Raw genomic sequence first — 17,004 nt, forward strand, 5'->3', positions numbered from 1 at the left:
CACCTGCGCCACCGTCAGGGCCTGTCCCTCCCGGCCCCATGCGGCCCCGTGGCGAGGCAGACCCACCAAGCTGCACCCCCAACCCAGGCTCTCAGCAGCACAGGGGGACAGCTGGGCTCCCGGGAGCCAGATGCCGGAGGACCTTGGGGCGGGGACTAGAGAACAGCATTTATTGTTCACGCCTTCAGCGAACATCTAAGCCTTTGGCCCCCGGGGTGGGGGGAGTGGGAGGGGGGCAGAGCCCTCTAGCCGGTCAGAGGCAGGGCCCAGGGAGGACCCCTGGCACAGAGCCTGGCACGGCCCAGAACTCGCACCGTGTTTGCTGGATCCGGGGCAGGTCCACGGGTGAGACGCCCTGGGCGCCGGGCAGCAGGGGCCGTGGTTCAGAGCGGGGCGGTTGTCCCCACCTGCTCCTACGTCACCCTCAGACCAGGCGGCTGCTGGCCGGGGAGGGGGCTTCCCTGAGGGAGGGGAGGGCTGTCCCCTCTGAACAACGCCCCGGGCTCCTCCCTGACCAGAGGCCTGAGGTCGGCCTGGCCGCCCGTGTCCTGTCCAGGGTCCTGGACCAACCTTGCCCCGAGGTGCGTGTAAGGCCAGGCCGGGCAACGTGCGGGGCCGGGGCTCAGCCAGCTCAGCGGGGCCGCTTGCTGTCCAGGACGGCCCTCCAGTCGTCTGCCCATGAGTGCAACCTGCGGCCGGGGGGCTGCAGCCGCATATGCCGGTTGTGACAGGCCGTGAAGAGCACGTGCTCCCAGTGGGGGTTCGGCTCGGCCCCTGGGGGGAAAGCAGCACCTCAGTCCCACGTCGGGGCCCCAGGCGATCGCACCAGCCCTGTCTCACGGGGGTTGGACGCGGGCCCCCTCACAGCCCCAGAGCCCACAGCGGGTGCTCGGCAAACAGTGACCACGTGCTCTCTACGGCCGCGGCTTCTGCTGGAGGCTGAGCCTCAAGACGCCCGCCCTCCCCGCCCCTGTGCCCAGCCATCCTGCACCGCCTGGACCAGCTCCGTCACCAGCTGTTGACTGTGGGCCCCACAAGCCCCGCAGGCTTCAGTCCCTTGAGTCCACACTGACGCCACCAGTGGTGACCTGCCCTTTGGGTACGGCCTCTCCCCTGCGGAAGAGGGTACGCCCGCCCTCCCCTACAGAAGCTGAGTGGGTCCCTGGGCCCCTCGAAGTCATGGCCTCCCCCACCCCTGCACTGTGCCCTGACTGTCCTAGGGAAACCGTGCGGTCTGGGAGGTCAGTGGCGGGCACACCTGTGGATTCTACCTTCTGAACACTGACCGGGGTAGAGATGGGCATGTCTCCCAGGCCAGCTCCAAAAACCATCAGGGAAGGAATATTTCAAATTTTCCCACTGAGGTGTCCAAAAGCATAGGATTTAACCCTGAAACTAGTGATGGCTACCAGGAGGGGAGCGTCTGCCAGAGTACGCAGGCACAGCGAGAACAGCAGAACCAGGAGATAAAGAAACCAAATTCTGACGGAGGTTGTTTGAGCTCCTAGATTCAGCCGTGCCTGAAGCCCTCCTACCCCAGATTTTCAGTTTGATGAACCAATAAGTTTCCCCTCTCCTTTCTAGGCAAATCCAAGGTTTGTTTGTTTATTTTTTGGGAGGGGGTCGCCCATCAGCAAAAGGGACAAATACAGCTCCCAAACAACCTTCAACTAGAGAGATTAGGCTTTGCCTTTCTGCTTTAACACATGAGGTTCAGTCCAAATTACTTCTGGGAAAAAAAAAGGGGGGGTTCTGTTGCTAAAAACAAACGTTTGGAAGCCAGAGTCCAGCCCTCATTTTGCACGAGGGCAAGGCTTCAAGGTGTAAAGGGACTCACTCGAGGCCACTCAGCGAGTTACCCCAGAGGCAGGACCCACTCTTCCTGACTCCCAGTGGGGCCCCTTCCAAGGCCGGACGCGGAGAAGAATCTTGTCTCGCTCCACGCGCGGCTTAAGGCTGGATGTGACGCCTAACACATGTCTGGTGAGTGAGGGGAGTCAGGGGCCGTGAGGCCTGGCCGCCACGCTCGCCCCTCCCCCGCTGCAGGCCACTTGCCTGTGATGTCCACGCGGTCGTCTATGAGGAGGTCGGCGGAGACCACGGTCTTGTCTCTGGTCAGCACGATCTGCTCTAGAAAGTCAGGGCCGAAGTGCTTCTCCACCCAGGCGTACTGGAACGACAGCAGGCGGGGGGAGGTGGAGCCGTGAGGGGGCACAGCTGGCTCTCCTGCAAGAGGGGCCCACCCCGGGAGACTGCCACGCTCAGCGGACAACAGGACCATCCCGGCCCCTCAGCCACAAAGCAGCAGCATCGTGGCTCCGAGCAGACGCCCCGGCCCCTGCGGCGAGGCTCTAGGGCAAGGAGAGGGGGACGGAGCTCCAAGGCGCATCGAAACAACGCCTTACAGACTGGCCGTCCTCCTGTCCTACCCGGTGAATTTTCGTCCGGAGGCCACGTGAGGACTGGACCCACGACGGGAGCGGGAGAGGGTCTCAAGCAGATGGTGCCAGTGCCGGGGGCTCCCCCGACGCCCTGCTCCTGAGTGACCTAACCCAGCAGATGGAGGACCCCATGCAAGCGACCACACTGGCCACCTTCTCAGGAAGACCCCCCATCACAAGATAACAGGGGGCTGTCAGGTTCACAAAACAGCTTCGCGAAGCTAAGTCTCCACACCGAGCTGGACTGACAGCAGACGAGCTGACCCCTGGGCCGTCCACCGGGCCAGGGCGCGGACACCCCAGGCCTCTGGCTGGCAGGAGAGGCCCTGACGGGGGCACGGCAGCCCCCGCGTGGCCAGGGGAGGTGGGGCGGCCGGGGCTCCGGTTCCAGCTCAGCTGCTCCGAGGGCCCCGTCGCACCCCGCACTGAAGCCTCACAACAGCCGCGCGGCAGGCGCGCACCCCGAAGGCTCTGAGGCAGTAAAACAAGGGGGTGACGAGCGTGGGGGGCAGGGCGCGGACGTCCCGCCCGGATGCGTTCCAGGCCCATGGGGAGCCATCGGAGCTGCGTCTCCAGGCCACCCCGGGGGGAGGGCAGGCAGGCTCTGCTCCCTCTCTGCTCATCAGTTTGGAGGGTGTCCACTGAGATACCTTTAAGCTCAGAGATTCTCTCCTGGGCCGCATCAGGTCTACTCAGAACTTGTCCTTCCAGTGCTTTGCCTTCTCGTTTCCATGACTCCACCCAATTCTTACCTTCCCCAAGGAACCTGCCCTGGCCTCCTCCCTGGGGGACCACAGAGCCTGTGACAGAGTGATGACCGTCTCTCTTCCTGCCACACTGTCCTCAGCTCCCGAGAGCAAAGAGACGGCTCTTTTAAGCCCCAGATGCCTAGCGTTGCAGCAGGTGCCCGGTAAACGTTGGCCGAATGACTGCCAACCAAAAAAGCGTTTACTTTTTTATTGCAAAAGTAATGGCTAATCAGAGAAAATTTGGGAAAGTTAGAGAAGCATCTATAGTTGGCAGAATTTCCTTCCTTCCTTTTTTTTAAAAAAAATTTACCACGTTTCAAAACGTAGTTTTTAATTGAAGTTGTATAGGCAACTTTGCACCTAACTTATTTTTCCAGGATCCAAGTGCAGAAAAAATAATCAACCGTGAAATTGCCCAGGCTTTCTGGTTTGAGAAAAGTGCACTGAGGTTCTTTCTTTCGTGCTGGGTGGGGGTCTTTGGGCCGGAGAGAAGACACAGGGGTGACGTTTACTGCTAGCAAGGTGGTGAATGCCACCTTCTGCATCCTTCCTACGACCCAGGGAGGCATCAGCACAACCGCACTGGTTATGAGACGGAGGCCCTGAGAGGCTGGGTGGGGGGGTCTGAGGCCCAGAGCTCTCGTCTGACTCCCGGGCCCGGCCAGGGTGGGGGCCCGGGTCCGAGGGCACCGCTGTGGGGGCGGGGCTGGGGAGGGATGGTGGCTCGTTTTCCACCCAATCGTAAGTCTGGTCCCTGAAGACACTTGGGCAAGGAAACAGTTCGGCCTGGCGAACACAGAGCCATCCGAGGTAAAGTGGTGGTGTTATTCCCGAACCAGAATGTCAAGACGACCCAAACCGAATCCGAACCACATGCAGGAAAAGAGTTACTAGACAGACTTTCGAGGAAGGAGGTCTTTCCATGGCCTCAGGGAAGAGCAGCATTTGGTGACACAGCTGCTGCAGAGACAACTAAAGGCTTTAAAGTAGGGCCAGCGGGACATGTCCCGCACCCCCGGGGGTGTGCGTGTGGAGCCGAAATGCACGTGCAGCTCCGAGGCTATGTCAGCATTTCTCCCCAGATGGCCATGTAGACAGAGGTGTGCTTGAAGGAAAGCATCAGCAGGAAGCAGGCTTGCTGAGGTACCGAGGGGTAAGAAGGGTGGTGCTTCCAGCCTCGGAGGGAGGGGCGGACGTGGGACAAGGAAGTCGGTACCCCTGGGACGGACACACCAGGTCGGAGCCATCTGGAGCTCAGAGGGGAGTGCTGGGCTGAGGCTGCACGGGCCGGATGGTCGGCATGCAGATGATACTTGAACCCTGGGGGAGGGATGAGGACCCCGAGGGCCGGACAGCCAGCCCCGCCTCCACCGCAGCCCTGGCTGAAACAGCAGCCCCAGCCCGGCGGTTCTCAAACACGGCGCACCTGGGGGCTTGTGGAAGCACACTGGCTACTCCCAGAGGTTCGGCCGGGGGTCTCACGAGGGGCCGGACGATGCCCACTTCTAGCGTGCGGGGGATGCCGAGCCCCCAGTTCGCTGCTCTGCTGGGGACTGGACACGCCTCCAGGCCCGAGCCCACCCCCGCTGACCAAGCTGAGCCACTCGCCCCCCGAGGTGAGCTGCACTCACGGTCCTGGCGGGTTGAGGGGCGTCCTGAGCACGAGGCGCACGGTGGAGGCCAGCGCCCGCGATGCCCCGATGAGGCACATCCCTTCCGCGTGAAGCGCAGGAGGCGCCGAACGTTGGCTGACCGTGTGTGTTTGTTTCGCACGTGGAGCCGGGCGAGGAGAGGTCCCGAGGGGATGTGCTGGACCCCTGCCGAGGTCGGCCCCCGAGCGGGGGGTCTGGGCCCCCGAGCCCCACCTTCCCAGACTCGGGAAGCTCCTCGGCTTCCTCGGGGCAGGAGCATCCCTGGGCCCACCTCTGGTGGGAACCCACCCCCGGGGAACAGACCATCTCTCTGGGTTTGGCAACCCTGCAAGTTCCCAGCCTCCAGAGAAGTCTCAGTTTTATGTCATTCTACCCACTTTCCATAAAGATGACGAAGTGAGTATGGAGCAAAGTGCAGTTTCACTGTTTCACCTTTGGGAGGCTTTTCGTGCCCAAATACTTGGTTTGGGTGGCCTCCAGCCCCTCCCCGACCCACATCCTCTCCTCGTCCCATCCTTCACGTCGATGCTGCACCAACGGCGACGGTCACCTTCCCACAGAACCTGGTGCCTCGCCAGGTCCACCCAGAGGGCGCAGCAGAATTTCAGACTCTGCTGGGAGGAGGCCCTGGCCCAGACTCGGGAGGCTGGACGGGAGGAGGGGCAGCCCCGGCAGGCGGCGGCCATGGGTGCAGGTCCAAGCCCTCCCCTGGGACGTGGGGCAAAGCGAGAAGAGGCCCAACCCCAGGCGTCTTACCTTCTCGAAGGGACAGTACTTGTACATCTTGGTGGGGCTGGTGCAGATGAAGACATCCGTGCTGGGGGAGAGGCGGAGGGTGAGGCTGGGCGCCGGCGTCCGCCTGCCCAAGCCCGGCCCCCGATGGCCAGCGATGCCCTGTCCCCCCGGCCCCGGCCGCCGCGTGTGACCCCAGCCCCAGCCCGACACCAGCTCAGGGCCGGGCAAACCACAGGGCAGCCCCGTGCAGCCAGCCATGCAGGTTGGCAGAGCTGAGGAACGGCCGTCCCTGGGACGTGACAGGAAATGCCGAGAAACGGCGAGTACCAGCCTGCGAGGAAGGCATTACAGGACCAGAGCCAGCTACTCAAGGGACGTACATCAGGGCCTCACACGGCGCAGAGGCAGGAAACCTACAAGCCGAGCCGGAGTCTCTAGGTCAAGGGTGCGGCCGGGCGGCTCAGGCTTCACGCACTCCTGTGGACCCTGGTGGACCCTCGGGGTCTGTGCTGCGCCAGCTCCCCCCGCGGCCCCGGGCCTGGCGCCCGCCAACAGTACCGGCTGGTCCCCTGTCCTCATCGAGCTGGCGCCTGCCCCCGGAGCGGCACCTACTGTCTCATCGGGCCAAGCCCACGGGGGATGGGATCCCTGGAGAGCAGTCCCGAGAGGCCTGCGTCAGACTGAGGCCCCGGCCAGAGGGCGTGGCGTCCCGGGCACCCTGGGTCTCCGCCTGCTTCCCATCTCCGTGGATTTGCCTGTTCTGGACATCTCATGTTAACAGAACCCCACGGTACATGGTCTCTTGCGACTGGCTTCTTTCATTCAGGGTCATGTTTTCAAGGGCACTGGAACTGTGGGCCTTTTTACTGCCCAGTAACATCCCTCGTATAGATGCTCCACGTTCAGTTTACATGCTACCACGGATGGACAGTGGGGCCGCTTCCACCCGGGAACTGTGGCGCTGGGGACGCCCGTGTGCAGGGTCCGTGTGGACCTGTGTCTCCGTTTCTCTCGGGTGTGACTGCTGGGTTACAGGCGGCTCTGTATCCAACATCCTGAGGATGCGGTTTCCAAGGCAGCTGCGCCGGTTACAATCCCACCACCAGCGATAAGGATTCCCAGCTCTCCATCCTTGGCTACACCCACGATCGTCCATCTTTTTTACGACAGTCGTTCTAGTGGTGCAGAGCGGCTTTTTACTGTGGTTCTGCCTTATTTCCCTAAGGACGAACGATGTTGAGGCAAACTTTCACGCCCTTAATCGCCATCTGTAGCTCTTCTTTGGAGAAATGCCAAGGAAACGCCGAACTCAGCGCCCGAGCCCATGTTTTTAAAACCTGAGTTAGATGACACCCTTCTCTCTTCAACCTCTTCCTCCACATCCCACCTGCCCCACACTCACTGAAACCTCACCCTCCTGGTCTCGTTTGCTACCCAAGTCAGCAAACCCCTTCCCCTCCCAGGGCCTGTACCCTTGCTCCCCGCCGCCCTTCACTACTCATTCCGATCCTACAGGTCTGACGTCAGATATCACCCCCTTGGAGAAGCACCTGCACCTGAAGTAGCCCCTCCCCGGTGACCTCTAACACGTCACCTTGCTCATTTCCTGCACAAAGCACAAGATACAGAGCCATCCACTTGATTAGCCATCCGCTAGACCCCTCTCTCAGCCCAAACTCTGGGCATGGACTGACCGTCAGAATCGCCCACCCGCTAAGCGCCAAAGTGGAAGTAAAGGACCAGTGGTGTGGTCTCAACCTGGACATCTCAGACTGGAATTTCTGCGAATGAGTTAATAGGGCAGCTGTGAAAAAGTGCTCCGGACCAGAACCCACGAGAAGAAAGCTGCCTCCTTGGGGCTTCCCTGGTGGTGCAGTGGTTAGGAATCCACCTGCCAACGCCGGGGACACAGGTTCGAGCCCTGATCTGGGAAGATCCCACATGCCACGGAGCAACTAAGTCCGTGAGCCACAACTACTGAGCCCATGCGCCACAACTACTGAAGCCCACGCGCCTAGAGCCCGTGCTCCCTGAAAGCTGCCTCAGTGAGAAGCCCGCGCACCGCAACAAAGAGCAGCCCCCGCTCGCCGCAACTAGAGAAAGCCCGCGCACAGCAACAAAGACCCAATGCAGCCAAAAATAAAAATAAATTTAAAAATAAAGAAAGCTTCCTCCTCTGCCGCCCCCTGAAGAATCTCAATGCACGTCCACAAACTAAAGGCTCTGAGAAGTCCCACAGGAAAGACTCCGCTCATCGATGTTTCCCATGCTGCTTTGGTCAAAGAACACTCTTCTTGGGACTTCCCTGGTGGTCCAGTGGTTAAGACTCCACACTCCCAATGCAGGGGGCCCGGGTTCGATCCCTGGTCAGGGAACTAAGATCCCACATGCCGCAACTAAGACCCGGTGCAGCCAAAATAAATAAATAATAAACAAATACATATTAAAAAAAAAAGAACACCCTTCTGTTGCACACCTATTAAGTCCTGCAGAATAGTAGCAGTGGCAGCTAACATTTACACTGCACACATTTTACGGATGAAGAAACTGAAAGTTTAGAGACTTGCTGAGGGGTCGATTCTGGAGAAGCGGTCTAACTCCAGTTCACACTGAGACTTGACCACCGTGCAATCCAGCTCCCCAGAATACAGTTGGTGAACGTGGTCCAGGAAGTGAGGATCCAGACAAGAACAGAGCTTTTAAAAGCTTTGGTGCAAAACTACACATTCTTTGCCTCGCCAGGCTCTTGCTACAGGTGGAAGAAGTTACAGTACATGATTCTGGTGTAAATCAGGTTCAAATCATAGACCAGAGTAGTAAATCCTAACATCTGTGGCCTAACTTTTAACAAGGAAGCCAAGACCATTCAACAGAGGAAAGAAGAGTCTTTTCAACAAATGGTTCTGGGACAACTGGATTTTCCACACGACAAAGAAGGAAGTGGGACCCCCTTCCTCACACCATATGCAAAAATTAAAATGGATCAAAGACCTAAATATAAGAGCTTAAACTATAAAACTCTTAGAAGAAAACACAGGAGCAAATCTTTGTGACCTTGGATTAGGCAAAGGATCCTTACATACGGCACCAAAAACACAAACGACAAAAGAAAAAAATAAATAAATGGAATTATATCAAAATAAAAACTTCGGGTTTCAAAGGACCCCACCCAGAAAGTAAAGCAACAATCCACAGAATGAGAGAATATATCTGCAAGTCATATATCTCCCAAGGGACTTGTTATCCAGGACATATAAAGCAGTCTTATGAGTTAACAATAACAAAAAAAGACAAATAAATTGAAAAAAAAATTAGCAAAGGATTTGAATAACCATTTATCCAAAAAAGATATACAAATAGCTAATATGCACACCAAAAGATGCTTAACATCATTAGTCTTCAGAGAAATGCAAATTAAAACCACAATGAGATATCACTTCACACCCACTAGAATGGCTGGAATCAAAAAGACCATAGCGGGCTTCCCTGGTGGCGCAGTGGTGGAGAGTCCGCCTGCCGATGCAGGGGACGCGGGTTCATGCCCCGGTCCGGGAGGATCCCACGTGCCGCGGAGCGGCTGGGCCCGTGAGCCATGGCCGCTGAGCCTGCGCGTCCGGAGCCTGTGCTCCGCAGCGGGAGAGGCCACAACAGTGAGAGGCCCGCGTACCGCAAAAAAAAGGCAAAAAAAAAAAAAAGACCATAGCAAGTGCTGGGGAGAAGTTGGATCCCTCAGACATTGCTACTGGGAATGTAAAATGGTGCAGCTGCTTTGAAAGTAGTTTGGATTCAGCATAGGACCCAGCAGTTCCACTCCTTGGTGCACATCTAAGAGCAACAAAAACATGCGGCCACAAAAACCCTCGTACGTGAACGTTCACTGCAGTGTTATTCTTCACATCTAAAAAGAAGAAACACCTGAGATCTATCAACTAAGGAACGGATGGACAGAACGTAGCATAACCACACACGGAGAATCACTCAGCAGTGAAAAGGGATGAAGTGCTGATTCACTTGGCGGCACACATGAACCCGGAAACGTCATACTGAGTGAGAGAAGCCAGTCACAGGAGGCGAGGTATCGTAAGAAACGTATGTGAAACGTCCAGACTAGGCAAATCCAGAGACAGCAAAGCCCACTGCCGAGGCTGCTGTCCAGAGACAGCAGGAATGCGCAGTGACTGTTAATGTGCTGAAGTCGACTATGGTGCTGTTTGGACATCTCTGTGAACCTGCTAAAAACCACGTGGGTGCAGGGTATGTGAATTGTACCTCAATAAGGCTATTTCCTTTTTTAAGGTCCTCAGGGGAGCGCTGTAAGTGCCACTGAATTTCGATGGGCGGTGGGCACGGGTTCCGGGGCAGGGGCCTCAGCTCACAGCACCAGGAAGACATTTCCCTCATCCTCTTGCTGTTGCTTCCCCCACCCCATCTCCCAGGTCTCCCCATCGTACCCCTGCACACACCTGGCTCTCTGTGTTCAGCACTGATCCCAGTTCGTGGTTGTCTTCCCGGATGTGATGCTCTATGTAACACCTGCTCTCTGGCTAGACTGTAAGCTCCAGGAGAGCAGGGAATGCGCTTTGTTCGCTTGTGACCCGCTGGTGCCCAGAGGCATCTGACAGTCAGTTCTCAGTTATTTGCTGAATAAATGAACCCTGAACACCCAGTGAACCCCGTCAAATTAGACTCGACATTCTCCCAAGTTACTGGATGGAAGCATCTTAACAGCCTACAGACTTGCCCCGTGAGGATGGACCGCGCAGGCCCGTGCAGGGTGAGGAACAAGAAGCAGAGGTGACGTGATACGGGAAGGGGCGCGGACCCTGGGCCGAGACAAACTCACCTCTCCAGGTTGGCCATCTGCTTCACAGCCTCCACAGCGCCTGGCAGAGGCTCGAGGTCAAAGAAGAAATTCTCCGACTCCCAGATGCTGATCGCCTTCTCCTGAGAAGGGGAGAAGTGCAGGTGATGTCCAGGGTCCTCAGCACCCTGCGAGCCCACACCGCGAGGACGCAGCTCCCAGGGGAGGAAGGGTGGGAGCTGGCACCGGCGTGTGTTCCGGCCCCTTTGCAGGAGGGAGCCAGCTTCTGCGAGGATCCAACAGGGACCAGCTACGGTGCTGGGGCTGTGGATTCTGAAGCCAGCGCTGCTACAGGCCCTGCTGGAGCTGGCGGGGACAGAAGGTTGGCCCCCAGGAACCACACGTTTGCCTGATTCTAAAGGCCTGAGGCCCCCTGGAGGCAGCGAGGGTGGGCTGGGTCCTGCCAGGGCGCTGGAATCTCACTTTCAACTGCTGGAGGAGCTCAGGCCCTTCAGAGCACCGCCGTGCCACGAGGGATGGGGGCGCGGGCAGAAGGCCGGCCGAGCAGAGCTCCAGGCTCCGCATCACATGGGCAGAACAGCTCTTTATCTGAGCTACGCGTTGGGATGCCAATAAAATACTTCGTTAAAACACACACACACACACACACACACACACACACACACACAACTTTCTGCTGCTTTTAAAGTTTAAAAGCCCCCAATCCAGACCCTCATTTCACATGTGAGAAAACTGAGGCTCAGAATGGGGAAGGGATTGACTTAATGTCACACAGCAAAACGGTGGCTCCCAGCCGCCCGGCTAGGAGTGTCCGTCTTACGCTGCCGGCCAAATTCGTGTCTGCAGTATGTCATCCCCTTCCAGGGCCAGGACAAGGGGAAAGTGACAACCCCCAGCCTCTGAGAAGCAGGAAACCATGTCCCATGTGTGCAATGCAGGAAGCGTTCCCCCACCCGCTGTCAGAACACCACCCCCCGAAAAAATGCCACCACGGCGACATACGGGGAGTACACGGAGGTCACACGGGCAATACTGTCGTCAACTACATGGGCTTAAGCACATCAGTGCTTATTGCTAATATATGCCCTCTCCTGTCTGAGCCTCACATCCCACAAGCGGCAAGAGCTGCCACCCCCAATTTACAGATGAGGAAACCGGGCTTCACTGAAGCTTTTATTCAAGGCCACTTCAGGGTGATCCTGTCAGAACTCGAACTTGGGGCTTCTGACTCAAAGCGAAGCAGTGTGAGTGGTGGAAAGCAGGCTGTGGCCCAGGGCTAACCATTTCCCCTCAGCACCCCAGCTTACCTCCCTCCCCCTCAACTTTCCCTGAAACCCTGGTCAAGGGACTTCCTTTCTCTGAGGCCCGTTCAACTGCCCTAACAGTGTAAGAGTCTAAGTCAGTGAAAACGAGCTATGCCTTCCCCTCCGCCCTGCTCACCCCTCGGCAAGCGAGGCTCAAAGGAAACACACAAAGACCCACATTTTGTAAAGCAGGGATGCCTCCGTGTGGAAGCCGGGTGCTTGACACGGAGGTTTTAACGCAGATGCTGGGCCAGCTCGGCCAAGGGGAGACCAGGGAGGTCCTGCTATGAGCTGTGCCTGGGGATAAAGGTCACGTGTGCGTCTATTAAAGCCCCATTGCTTGCAATGTTCCCAGGAGCGGCAGTGCACAGTGAGCTCTCGGAGCACCCCTCCTCGGTGCCCGAGTTCTGCTCCCAGGCCTTGTTCTTGGAAGACAGTAACGCATTCCCTTAGACCCGGAGTCTGCACATTGGCACAATGGACTAGAAGAGCCACTGTCCTTGGAGAGCTGCGGGGGTGGGCGACCTAATGGCAGTGGCATCTGCGGGACCTGGACCTGAGGGAGCCGCCAACTGAGATCCACATCTTCAGCCGGGCCTGGGCACTGGCGGGAGGACCCAGACTTGGTGCTGGACGAACGCTCCAGGGAAGGGTAACCGGCCCCGCAGAGACCCCCTCCTCTTAGCCAGGACCTGGACCTTCGAGGGTGAAAATTGTGCCATAAGACCTTGCCCTTTCTTGTCAGAACAGAGAATAACATTTGCTTGGTGGAAATTTACAGGAACATCATTACCTGACCATGACCTGACCTCAAGAACAAAGGATCTAACACCAAGAAGTCTGCAGCAACTAACCACGCCCCTCCCTCACCTTTCCTAGAAAAAGGCTTTGCTGAAAGCTTTTGGGAAGTTTGGGGTTTGAAGGCATGAGCCATCCATCTCCTTGCATGGCCCTGCAGTAGACCTTTCTCTGTTCCAAACTCTGACGTTTTGGTATTGTTTGGCCTCTCTGCATCGGGCACACGGACTTCCATTTCAGTAACAGGCTTAGTGGCATCACAGTAACACGGCCCTGGGAGGAAAGGAAGAACCCGGACGGCAACGCTGAGTGCCGTCTATGAATGAAGACACACACAGGGCAGGGGAGAACATTACTGGGCCTGCAAAAATTACTAGGGCATTTTCTCCGGTTTAAAGTTTTTAATGAGGTATCGGGAGTGGGAGAGGTCGGCACCCCAGCCTCAGGGGAAAGTTGCCTTCTGAAGCGCCTGGTGTTAATGAAAAGAAATGGTGCTTCATTTCCTTTTGAACACCCACCCCCCCACAAACCAAATTACTGTCCAGATGCCTTTTGTAAATCAAACAACTGGCACTTGTTAGAGGAGGACAGAGGACAGGACTGAATGACCTTGGCAAGCGGACAGACAACTCAGATCCAGGCTGACCCTTCTTGGCTGTGACATGGGACAGGTTTCCTCACCTCACAAGGGAGAAAATAATGTCTGCCTCACAGAGGAGGGAATGCAGCAACCTGGGGTTACAAAATAGGTTCTAAAATCATCAACTCCCCCTGGCAGCCACCTTAGGTGGCCAGTTGAGGGACAGCAGAAAACATTAGGTCTCTAAGTTGGTCCATGGCAAGATCCCATACCTTTCACCAAGTAGTTTAAATGGACAAACCAAGCGATCAGAACGTTCCTGGTGTCAGAGCTCAGGTGCTCAGCTGGGCGGGCTGGGGCAGGGGATAAGTCAAGGAATAGATCCGGACCCACCACGACTCCCTGTGTGCCGTCCAGGAAGACTTGCAACCTCGATGCTACTGGGAACCACACTTTGGTGGAAAGGGGAAAAAAAGAATGGATGGTAAAGATGCTCATCAAATTCAGGTAGAGGAAGAAACGGGAATGTGACTTGAGGCCAAAATTAAAAAGTCAGTTGAAGATAGGGAGTTAGGTATATTATGCCTTATGTGCTCCTGAATTTTGAGAAGCCCTCGATGACAGCCAAGAGCTATCGAACGCAGAGGCCCCTAGGACCCGGTGCTACGGGTGGCGACTCCCAGGGCCACGCGCGCCCGGGGCGGGGATGCTCACGCTCAGCCCGGGCTGCAGGCGGTCGTACTGCTCCGACACCCAGAAGCCGCGCCGGTCCTCCAGCGCGATGAAGGGCTGGTCGGGGAAGCGCGCGCGGAACTTCCTGAGGAAGCCGCCCTCGAAGTCGGCCAGCACGCCGTCCATGTCCACCAGCACCCGCAGGGCGCGGCCGGCAGGCCCGCCCGACGCCCAGCGCAGCCCAGCGGGCCCCGCAGGCACCGCTGCGCCGCGGGGCCTCCGCGCGCACCAGCCGCGCAGCCGGATCATGGCCCCTGGCGGGCGCTCGCCGCGAACACCGGGGCCATGTCCGCGGGAGGAGACACTGCGGACAGGGGAGCGGGCGTCGGGGTCGCGGGATGCGGGGGGCGCGCGCGGGGCCGGGGACGCGCGGGATGCGTGGGGCGCGCGGGGCTCGTGGCGCGCGGGGCGCGCGGGGCGCGCGGGAAACGAGCGCGCAGGCTCAAGCCCCAGAGCGAGGCTGCGGCCTCGCCGCCCTTAAAGGGACCCGCGCTGGCGGAGGCGGGCCCGAGGGGCGTGGCCTGGAGGACAGCCCTGGGCGCTGGGCTGTCCCCGGGGCGTCCGCAGTCCCCGGATCTCCACTGGCACCTTCTCCCGGGATCCTGCCCTGGGCTCCCTCCTCCCAGTGCCGCAGGAGCAGGGCTGTGTCTCGGAGACGTTCACTGAGCCCCTAGAGCGTCGCGCAGTGGACCACGTGGACGAGGTCCTGCCACCCTGGAACTCACATTTTAGAAGGCGAGAGGGACACAAAGGAAATAAGTCAACAAAATAGGCAGAAGAACTTCAGGGAGTGACAGTAGTAGGAAGGAACCAAAACAGTGATGTGCCCCCTGCTTTACGGTGACTGGCTGGGGAGAGGCTGTTAGAGGAGCAATAAACACCGTGCAAATATCACGAAGCCTTAATAAAACCGGTGACTTTCAAATGAATCTAAAATAAATATTATGTACCCCGTTATAGGTGGCTTTCCTTTTTCTTCTGGCTTTAAAATCTTTTATTGTCAATTTGAATGAATAAGAGACTATTACTGTTGTTATAGGCAAGCAGTATCCAACAGAGACACACCAGGACCCTCCTCACCCACTATACTCTAAGACACACTAGCATTTTGTCTTTTCCAGAAACACACCAAGCTTATTTGGGTCTAAAGATCTTGGCATACATTTGTTCCTCTCCCTGAAACTCTCCGCTCCCAGATCCCTTCTCACTGGCTCCTTCTCACCCTTCACATCTTGGAAGCATTTCCTGACCTTCCTCTACCCCATGACCATGTTTCATTTTCTTCATAACAGGTACTGACTCGCTGCAAGTATTTTGTTTGCTTGCTTTTGTGTGTAACTCCTACAGCCAGAGCTTCATTGCCGCAAGAACTTTGTCTTGATGACAGATATACACCTGGCATCTGGCACAGGGCTGGACACATATCAGAGACAAAGTAAATGTGTACTCAAAGAATGAAAAACAGATAGTTAAATGTGGTATCTCCACTCACTGCTGTGGCTGTTTGTTGTAAGGTGTGTCTCAAGTAACTGCTGGGGACTTCGCTGGTGGCGCAGTGGTTAAAAATCCACCTGCCAATGAAGGGGACACGGGTTCGAGCCCTGGGCCAGGAAGATCCCACATCTAAGAACGCACAACTAAGCCCGTGAGCCGCAGCTACTGAGCCTGCGCTCTAGAGCCCCCGAGCCACAGCTACTGACCCCGCGTGCCTAGAGTCCCTGCTCCGCACCAAGAGAAGTCACCGCAATGAGAAGCCCACGCAACGCAACAAAGAGTAGCCCCTGCTCGCCACAACTAGAGAAAGCCTGCGCACAGCAACAAAGACCCAGTACAGCCAAAAATAAATAGATTTATAAATAAAATAGATTTATAAAAAATAGTTAAAAATAAACTTAATTGCTGGATTTTACACATGAATAGCTTAAAAAATAGTTAGAATATATCCAAGGTTATCCCTCTAACCACATCTCCTTCAGTCATTTCACTCTTGAGAGGAAGAGAGAAGGGTGGGATGGCCCTTAGCAGTTTTGAAATGAGTGTGATTTGATTCCTGGCTCCTCTTTGCCACAATGCAGGTATTCTCAAACTTTAGTGTGCATCAAGGTTACCTTCAGGGCTTGTTAAACTCAGACTGCAGAGCACCACCCTCAGAGTTTGTAGGAAGTCTAAAGTGGAGTCCAAGAATTTGCATTTCTAAGAAGTTCCCAGGTGGCGTTGATGCTGCGGGCTGAGGAACCACACTTTGAGAACAGACGCCACAATCTAAATAGGCAACAAAATTTAAAGTATGACTAGTAGCTGTGGCTATTTTGAATTATTGTAGTGCTTAACTTCTCACAACATTTTTGGCTTTTATTAAAATCCATGTACTTCCGTGGAAATGTGTCCTATAATTCAAAATGTCTGTCTTCTGTTTGAGGACCAAATGTTGCCATACAGCATTCAGGGACAGCTCCATCCTAGAGTACAAGTGTTAAAGTCATTCATCTATACTTGTCCCAAATACATCAATTTATTTCCATCTCTATTTCAAGGTACAATTTTTACTATTATATTTCATATCGACTGACTACTGTAATAGCTTCCTAAATGATTCTCTGAGGTTATCCATGTAAAGTCAGACAGCCCTTTCTAAGTGCAAGTCTGATCATGCCACTCTCTTGCATCAAACTCTCCGTGGCGTCCCAATCTTTCGGGGAAAAGTCCAGTATCTTTAACACAGCTTACTTGACGTGGTCCCTGTCTATCCTGCAGCAGCCCCACTTCACATCACTCCCCTCCAACCATAAGTATTTTACGTGGTTTACCGTGAGAATTGTACAGATGGGGAAACAAGGCAGAGGAAAGCCAAGGTACTTGCCCAGAGTCACAGAGCTACTAAGTGGTAGACAAGGGATTTGACCGCATGCTGCCTGCCTGGCTGGACTACTACCTCGCAGGAAAAGCCTCAGGGAAGAGGTGGCAATTAAGCCGGGCTTGGAGGATTTGGCAAGGTGTTAAACGGGACAGCCATTCCCAACAAAATCCGGAAAGGATGTGCCTAACTAGGAGTTCAGTTCCTTCCTTTGCCCACCATCCCCGTTAAATCCAGGGAGCGATTTCGCGTGTGCACAGAACGAAGACGGAAGGGAAAGAAAGCTGCCTTCCGGCGTGGCATCCCTAGAGCGGATTCCATGGAAACAGTAGCCGGG

The 17,004-nt window shown here is 56.2% G+C and overlaps 1 protein-coding gene across 3 annotated transcripts; it reads right to left on the minus strand.

Annotated features, from left to right (window-relative positions):
• Positions 1-156: 156 nt before the first annotated feature.
• NT5M (5',3'-nucleotidase, mitochondrial) lies at positions 157-14,379 on the minus strand. Of its 3 annotated transcripts, none has more exons than XM_004267197.3 (5): positions 13,796-14,303; positions 10,421-10,521; positions 5,599-5,659; positions 2,056-2,170; positions 157-774 (listed from the first exon to the last, which is right to left on the minus strand). In XM_004267197.3, exons 1-5 carry the CDS (start codon positions 14,060-14,062, stop codon positions 632-634), a joined length of 687 nt encoding a protein of 228 aa, XP_004267245.1. In that variant the 5' UTR covers positions 14,063-14,303; the 3' UTR covers positions 157-631. The 3 variants fall into 3 exon arrangements, 1 of the variants encoding a protein (XP_004267245.1); XR_007473526.1 differs by lacking the exon at positions 157-774 and adding an exon at positions 5,995-9,402 and having other exon boundaries at positions 2,096-2,170; positions 13,796-14,379; XR_007473527.1 differs by lacking the exon at positions 157-774 and adding an exon at positions 5,958-9,402 and having other exon boundaries at positions 2,101-2,170; positions 13,796-14,379.
• Positions 14,380-17,004: the final 2,625 nt, after the last annotated feature.

Source organism: Orcinus orca, chromosome 19 (genome assembly GCF_937001465.1).
Source record: "Orcinus orca chromosome 19, mOrcOrc1.1, whole genome shotgun sequence".
Lineage (NCBI taxonomy): Eukaryota > Metazoa > Chordata > Mammalia > Artiodactyla > Delphinidae > Orcinus > Orcinus orca.